This window comes from Mobula hypostoma, chromosome 19 (genome assembly GCF_963921235.1).
Source record: "Mobula hypostoma chromosome 19, sMobHyp1.1, whole genome shotgun sequence".
Lineage (NCBI taxonomy): Eukaryota > Metazoa > Chordata > Chondrichthyes > Myliobatiformes > Myliobatidae > Mobula > Mobula hypostoma.
In genome coordinates this window covers 56,088,572-56,097,503 of record NC_086115.1, presented here as the reverse complement: position 1 = coordinate 56,097,503, position 8,932 = coordinate 56,088,572, and the positions used below count along the sequence as shown (strand labels likewise).

General features: G+C 41.0%; 1 protein-coding gene across 2 annotated transcripts in view; it reads left to right on the top strand.

Moving 5' to 3' along the window:
* The window catches only part of LOC134359061 (G protein-coupled receptor kinase 5-like), a 336,788-nt gene that overhangs the window by 309,908 nt on the left and 17,948 nt on the right, over nt 1–8,932 (top strand). For both annotated transcript variants that reach the window (XM_063071934.1, XM_063071935.1), the window contains 3 exons: nt 359–567; nt 4,547–4,684; nt 6,246–6,383. In XM_063071934.1, the coding sequence (XP_062928004.1) occupies nt 359–567; nt 4,547–4,684; nt 6,246–6,383 (485 nt within the window). The remainder of the gene's footprint in view (nt 1–358; nt 568–4,546; nt 4,685–6,245; nt 6,384–8,932) is intronic.

The window sequence follows — 8,932 nt, the reverse complement described above, 5'->3', positions numbered from 1 at the left end:
TGTACCATGGATGTTAGAAACTTGAAATGCAACAGATAAGGCTGGAAGTATTCGATAATCAAATAGGATCTTCAAAGGAAGGTTTCCTTCTTGAACTGTTACCTTGTTTCATTATAATACTCCAAAAGTGTAATTATAAAAACTTTAGCTAACTGCAGCATGGGTATTTGTTTCAGAACCCTAACATTACTTGAGATTTCTGCTTTACAGTTTTGTCAATCATTACGGGTACAAATCCAAGCATTTGGTTGCTTTTTTCAGTTTGTATATTGGTTGAGTCAATCTGATTTTGTTTAAGGAAAAGAATTTGAATTTGCTGACTGAGTTCTGCTTTTAATTTGGGAGTTCTGTTTTCCAGCGCCAGAAGTACTAAATAATCGTCGATACACATTAAGCCCTGACCTCTGGGGTCTGGGGTGCTTAATCTTTGAAATGATTGCTGGACAGTCTCCATTTAGAGGTCGGAAAGAGAAAGTCAAAAGGGAGGAGGTAGACAGACGAGTGTTGGAAACAGAGGAAACTTACACAGACAAGTTCTCTGAGGAGGCAAAGTCTATTTGCAAGATGGTAAGTGTTATGTTTTGTAACTTCATAACATTAAGCCAATTCAAAGGAAGACGTAAGAGTCCAAAATGCATACTTTAAGCGAGGTATGCATATCACGTGCAGTGTGATGATGTATGTGATTCACATATTTATACATATAACCTGTAATGAATTATTTAGACGAACAAGAATGCTTAATCAACCAATACACATGCAAGATTACTTAAGTATTATTGAAATATGGAATGCACCACAGTAAGCTCCTTTAAGTAATATTCTAATTCCTTAATGATCAGTCAACCCTTTTCTTCAGGGCATCTAGACATCCTGAGAAAAGTTTGTGTTTAAATGAATTATATTTGTTCGGCTTGTAGTTAGGAAATTACAATTTTAAGCACAATGCCAAGGATATAGCAGTGTTTATTAGGCAGTGATGTTTGTGAACACAGTGTAAAGGATTATAAGAACAGGGCTATACTCTGACTAGAAACATAGGGAACTCCTGGAGAAGGAACAGCACAGAAACAGGCCATTCGGCCCTACTGGTCCTTTTGGGTGTTTATGCTCGATTCATGCCTTCCAAAGTCTTTCTGCACCTAAATGTACCAGCACAACATTCTATTCCTTCTTCCTTAAGTGGAACACACACACAGACTGCTGAAGAAAGTGAGCAGGTCAGGCAGCATCCATGGAGAGAAATAAACAGTTGACATTTCAGGCTGAGATCCTTCCACAGGACTAGAAACAAAAGGGGTAAGAAGCCAAACTAAGGAAGTGGGTGGAGGGAAAGAAAATGGAGCTGGAAAGTGATCTAGTGAAGCCAGGTGAGGAAGATGGCAGGTGGGTGGGGAAAAGGGCTGAAGAATAACAACTTGGACAGGAGAGGAGAGTGGATCATGGGAGAAAGAGAAGGAGGTGGGGCACCAGAGGGAGATGATAGGCAGGGGAGGAAAAGAGAAGGGATAAGAGGGGAGCCAGAACAGGGAATCAAAAAAAAAAGGAGGAGGAGGTGGGGAAGAAATACTGGAAATTGGAGAAATCAATATTCATGCCATCAGATTGGAAGCTACCCAAACGGAAAATGAGGTGAGGTGTTGCTTCTCTGACCTGAGAGTGACCTCAACATGGCAGTAGAGGAGGTCATGGTCCAACATATTGTAATGGAAATGGGGAGTGGAATTAAAATAGTTGGCCACCGAGAAATCCTCCTTATTGTGGATGTAGCCAAGGTGCTCCCTTAAATGTATCTGAACTATTCACTTCAATCACTCCTGTTGTAGGGAGTTCCATATTCTTACTTTGCTTTGGGTAATGAGGATTTTTTTTTTTGATTTGCTGTTTCTGAAAGCCTTTCCTAATTTTTAGTAATCAGTACATATGTTCTCCAAGATCCCTTTGATAACTCTAGAACTCAGGAATGTAGCCTCGGTATAGGTGCTTAATCATGAAAAGCTATGATGAGGAAGAATGTCTTCTCTCATGTGGTTACATAGTTTGTGCATCATGCCTCAGCGGGACGGTGCAAAGATCACTAAATTGGTTCCAAAGATGGCAGATTTAAAGTTTGAGCAGATTAGACCTGCATTCTTGAAGTTCAGAAAAAATAGATGAAATCTCATTGAAAATTACAAACTTCTTGCAAGGTCTTAAACAGGTTAGTTGCAATGAGAATCTTTCCCCTGACTGAGGAATCTGAAACCATGAGTTGTGAATAAGGGGTAAACCTTTTAGAACTGAGGTGAGGAGAAATTCCTTTACGCAGAGGATGGTGAACCTTTGAAATTACTATGGAGGATTAAGGAGATTGTAATTGAGTTCTTTTGATGCAGAGATCAATAGATTTCTGGATATTAAAGGTATTGAAGGGTCTGGGAATTGTGCAGGAAATGGGTGGTTGAGTTAGATCAGCCACAGTCTTGTGAAGTGGCAGAGCAGGTTCCAAGTCTCAGGTAAATTTTTGCTCCTATCTCATACATTCTGTTTCTATGTTTGGATGCCTCCATGCCAGAGGTTGTGAGTGTTGTCATTGGATATGACAAGATTACTGGGAAATCAAGCAAGGAAATGGAATTGGGCCGAAGATTGAATCATTCATGGCCAGGCTTCATAGGAGGAATGACCTCCTGTTGCTCTAATTTTGGTTCAAGACCTCTGCATCAATTGGAATTTAAGCTGAACCATCTTTGCATTAGGTGCATTATCATATTTTTCAGAATAATCTAGCAATACTGACTTTCAGACTAAAGACTGGTGATTAATAGGCATAGGGATCTTTGAGCAACTGGTAATATATAAGTAGCATAATGAAAAGCAACTCTTTCTTCCCACTTGTATAGATCCCACTTCAGAAAAGACAGAACAAATTGTGAATGGGAACTGGCATGAACTGTGACAACAAAACATAAATAGGAAAAATAGAAGGAATAACATTTTCATTCATAAACATGACATAATCGGAATTCTGTATTACAGAGAACTTTGCTTGTTGCAATTACCCTAATCTCAGGAAGGAGGTACAGAAGCCTGAAGGCACACACTCAATGATTCAGGATCAGCTTCTTCCCCTCTGCCTTCAGATCTCTGAATGGACATTGAACCCATGAACACAACCTCACTACTTTTTTCTCTCTCTTTTTGCACTACTTACTTAATTTAACATTTTCAAATATATATATATTTACCGTAATTTACAGTTTTTTTTTCATTTTTATGTATTGCATTGTACTGCTGCCGCATAAGGGAATTAAATGCAGCATCTCCAAATTTGCGGATGACACGAAGCTGGGTGGCAGTGTTAGCTGTGAGGAGGATGCTAAGAGGATGCAGGGTGACTTGGATAGGTTGGGTGAGTGGGCAAATTCATGGCAGATGCAATTTAATGTGGATAAATGTGAAGTTATCCACTTTGGTGGCAAAAATAGGAAAACAGATTATTATCTGAATGGTGGCCGATTAGGAAAAGGGGAGGTGCAACGAGACCTGGGTGTCATTATACACCAGTCATTGAAAGTGGGCATGCAGGTACAGCAGGCGGTGAAAAAGGCGAATGGTATGCTGGCATTTATAGCGAGAGGATTCGAGTACAGGAGCAGGGAGGTACTACTGCAGTTGTACAAGGCCTTGGTGAGACCACACCTGGAGTATTGTGTGCAGTTTTGGTCCCCTAATCTGAGGAAAGACATCCTTGCCATAGAGGGAGTACAAAGAAGGTTCACCAGATTGATTCCTGGAATGGCAGGACTTTCATATGAAGAAAGACTGGATGAACTGGGCTTGTACTCGTTGGAATTTAGAAGATTGAGGGGAGATCTGATTGAAACGTATAAGATCCTAAAGGGATTGGACAGGCTAGATGCAGGAAGATTGTTCCTGATGTTGGGGAAGTCCAGAACGAGGGGCCACAGTTTGAGGATAGAGGGGAAGCCTTTTAGGACCGAGATTAGGAAAAACTTCTTCACACAGAGAGTAGTGAATCTGTGGAATTCTCTGCCACAGGAAACAGTTGAGGCCAGTTCATTGGCTATATTTAAGAGGGAGTTAGATATGGCCCTTGTGGGTACGGGGGTCAGGGGGTATGGAGGGAAGGCTGGGGCGGGGTTCTGAGTTGGAGGATCAGCCATGATCATAATAAATGGCGGTGCAGGCTCGAAGGGCCGAATGGCCTACTCCTGCACCTATTTTCTATGTTTCTATAACAACAAATTTCAGGGCATATGCTGGTGATATTAAACCTGATTCTGATTCTAATTCAGTACCTTATGCCAAAGCTGACTGCGCCTTCAATGTGTCAGAACTCTCGGGTGTGTAGTAGGAACTAATGTGAGATGATTCACACAAATGTATGCAACTCATTTTACATTTTTGGAAGAATTTATTGCTTGATTGTAAATGACAGGTACACAACTGAATATGTTAATATTTTTCTTCTGTGTAAAAAACTGGTAGTTATAGATTCAGTGAAGCTGTGCAGATGTAAAATCACTGATTGTTTCCTCAATAGTTGCTTACCAAAGACCCCAAGCAAAGATTAGGCTGTACGGGAGGTGGTGCTTCAGATGTGAAGAAAAATCCATTCTTCAGGAATATCAACTTCAAACGATTAGAAGCAGGCATCATGGAGCCTCCATTTGTACCTGATGTAAGTAGCGACGCATTGCTTGAAGGGTTATTTTACAAATACATTGAACAAGGTGCTTCAGACTTTGCTGGTGAACATGCAGCTCACTGGCATTTACCAAATCAAAGAGTTCCCTGGGCATTTCACTCCACACTATCTCACAGTGATTCCCGAACTCCCGGTTCCTGCCCTGGCTCTAGATGGTGCAGATTTGCTGGCATGGTAGTGTAATGGTCAGAGTAATGCTATTACAACTCCCGTGACCTTGGCTCAATTCTGCGGCAGTCTCAGGGGTTTGTGACCACACATTCCAAAGGCATACGGGTTAGTAGGTTATCAGTCAAAAGAATGTAACTGGACGGTGCAGACTCGATGGCCAGAGGGCCTAATGCTGTGCTGTATATCTAAAAAATAAAGAACTTTGGAAAGGGAACTATTGTTCAAAGCAAACTATTTTTAAGTTAGCATAATGTTTTAAACTCTTTATAAGTGCTTTTGTTTCTTTGTATGTGTTTTTGAGTTAATTAATTTTAAGGCTTTTAACAGCTTATTAGATACTTTAAAACTGCCACAGTTTTGACAGCTGTTTAGCTTTTCTCTCAGAGGTATTTCCAGGATGGTACTGTTTTCTATTTAACAGACATAACATGCTGGAATCATATTTCAGCTCAACCCTATATTCATTTCCTCTTTAGCCTTCATTATGGATCATTATTTAGTACAGCCCCACCATTTTCAGCATATACATGAGCTCAGTCAGTGCAGTTTCATTAGCAGTAATCCAAACAACACTTCATAAAACCACAAGATTTTCAAACTGGATTGCTGTAAGTTCCTGTAATGCCCACTGATGTAATGCCTCATTCAGTGCAATTTAGTACGCATAGAAGTTTTCTTCTAGTGCAAGGGAAAACTATTAGAAGCCAAATGCAGCTGCTTTGGGGAATTGTGCTATGGCCATTCTGAAAGGGAAGTGATTAAGTATTTATATTCATAAATCATAACTTGTTGGCTTTTTTACAGAGCACAATGCAATATTGTTCTTAAATTCTCCCTCCATTTGGATCCTGTCATGCAAAGAAATCTATCCTTCAGACTGCCTTCAGCTATATTAAGGTTTTAGCAGAACATGCCACAGCCGATTGTTTTAAATTATACATTCATTGGCTGCAACACTGTGGAATCCAGCAATTTCTCTTTTCCTTCACTGAAATTATATTGCTATACTTCAGCATTAATCTTGGTGAAAATAGGAACAGCTTCTCCCCCTCTGCCATCAGATTTCTGAATGGACATTGAACCTATGAACACTATCTCACTACTTTTCCCTCTCTCTTTTTGCACCACTTGTTTAATTTAACTTTTTAATATTTATATATACACTGTAAATTATAGTTTTTTTACTTTGTGTTGCGGCTTACAACAAATTTCACGACATAGGCCAGTGACAATTAGACCTGATTCTGATTCTGAAAAAACATCGGAAGTGCTTCCTCAGTTTGCAAACACACTAAAGTCTGACATTGGTTCTGTTTTGTGGCAATGGTGGCAGACCTGATGATATTTGTTGCTCTTCCAACAGCCACGAGCTGTCTACTGCAAAGATGTGCTGGATATTGAACAGTTCTCCACTGTGAAGGGGGTGAACCTCGACCAGACAGATGATGATTTCTACTCAAAGTTTGCGACTGGCTGTGTTTCTATTCCCTGGCAAAATGAGGTGAGCTGAAGACCATTTCCTTTCGAATTTGGAAAACACATGACAGCTTTTCTCTCATCATGTCAGTCACTCACAGGTGCAGTGTTATGAAGATAAATGAAAAGCCTATAATAGCCTCTATTCAGAATAAAATATAGAATCAACCACCCTGTCTAAAATCTATACTGTAAAAGCCAGTTGATTAAGGCTGACTTACTTACTGCCCATTACACCGTTGGTATTAAGGACAGCAATGAAGTTCCTCCATCTCTGTCTGTATAAAAGGATTCTTCATTGCTGTTTCCATAACAATTGTTTTTTGACCAGTCAGGGGTGTTAGGCCTGAGCTGAACCCCCAAAGCTGGAGGACTGGTGGACCACTCTTACCGTTTGACCTGTTTGACATGGTGACCCTACCAAGAGCCAAAGCACAAGGCCCTGACTCCAGCCAATATGGCTCTCCGGTTTATTGAGGCACACAAGCCTCCAAGCCCTGCTGTTGTGGTCCTCCTGGAAGTGATTAAAGCTGAAACATGGTTGAATTCTGCAGCTGGGTATGTAACGATCATGACTTTTAGACTCATAGAGCACAGATGCAGGATCTTTGCTCCAGTCTGTCCATTCCAACCATGATTCCCACCTAATCTAGTCCCGTTTGGCCCGCTTGGCCCATACCCCTCAAAAGCTTTTCTAACCATGTATCTGTTTAAGTACCTTTTATGTGTTAACATACCAGTTCTGACAGTGGATTCCATCATTAGAGATTAATTAAGTGGTGAATCTGTGGAGGCCAAGTCATTGGGTATATTTAAGGCAGAGGCTGATAGATTCTTGATTAGTCAGGCATGCTTTTATGCATGAAGCTGCTGCCACGTGATTAGTTGATTAGATATTTGCGTTAATGAGCTGGTGTACAGATGTACCCAATAAAGTGGTCACTGAGTGTATTTGTCTAAAATCTAACAATCTATGATATATTGCATTCACACTCCTGGTCAGTTAAATTTCTGCCTATTCCATGCACTATAGCTTATCCCACTTCACTTCACAATGGTATTTCTCTTGTCTCCAAGTGATGTCATCCAACTCCAAAGCTTTGAGTATCAACAGTGTAGGTTAACCCTTGTGAAAACTGCAGAACTGGAGGGTGATGTATTAATAAGAGGTTCTGCCTCATCTCTCAGTTGAATGTGAAAGAAATATTGTTTTTTTATTTAGAAATACACACAGAACAGGCCCTTCCGCACTTTCAAGCTGCGATGCCCAGCAACCCCCAACCCTAATCACAGGACAACTTACAATGACCAATTAATCTACTAACTGATACATCTTCAGACCATGGGAGGAAACCGGAGGACCTGGGAAAAGCCTTTGCATTCCACAGGAAGGACATACAGACTCCTTATAGATGATGACTTGGTAGGGTAGTGGTTAGCACTATGCTTTGCAGTAACAGTGACCCGGGTTCAATTCCCACTGCTGCCTGTAAGGAGTTTGTACGTTCATCCCGTGACTGCGTGGGTTTCCTCCCACAGTCCAAAGACCTACCGGTTGGTAGGTTAATTGGTCATTGTAAAACGTCCCATGATTAGACTAGTGTTAAATCAGTAGTTACTGGGGGGCCCGGCTTGAAGGGCCGCAAGGGCCTATTCTGCGCTGTCTCTCAATAAATAAGCAATAAATGTCGTAATTGAACTCCAAATCTGACGCCATGAGCTATAATTGCGTCACGCTAACCACTTTGCTACCGTAGTGCCCACAGTGAAGAAGAGCAGAGGGATCACCCCTAACATTCAGGGTATTAATGAGGCAGCATTTCACTTATCTGGTTATTATCAGTTCACCTCATAAGAACCTGCACCAAGATCAATCTAACTCTTCTCTCCCACATAGCCCTCCATTTTTCTGTCATCCATGTGCCTATCTAAGACTCTCTTAAATATCCCCAATGTATCTGGCAGGGTGTTCCATGCACCCACCACTGATATCCTCCTATTCTTTTCCAATCATCTTAAAAATATAAGAACATAAGAAATAGGAGCAGGAGTCGGCCATCTGGCCCATCGTGCCTGTTCCGCCACTCAATAAGGTCATGGCTGATCTGGCCATGGACTCACCTCTACCTACCTGCCGTTTCCTTCAGTGACCACATTTTATAAGTACTTCCTTGGTTGCAGAGCACTTTACAAGATTCTGAAAGATGCTCTCCAAGTGAAAATTGGCCTTTTTTCCCCCTATTTGTTGCCCTTGTGTCAGATGAAGTAGAATTAATGTAGTTTAATCTATTATGTTGTTCTTTGAGGCTTCCTCCTGTCAGTTAGAGTCAATATTGTAGCATCATCATCATCATTATTATGTGCCATGTTGTATGACGTGGGCAATCATGATCTTTCCATGACCATGATAGTTCTTGGCAATTGTTTCTACAGAAGTGGTTTTTCCATTGCCTTCTTCTGGGCAGTGTCTTTACAAGACAGGTGACCCTATCCATTATCAATACTCTTCAGAGATTGTCTGCCTGCTGTCAGTGGTCACATCACCAGGACTTGTGATATGCACCAGCTGCTCAT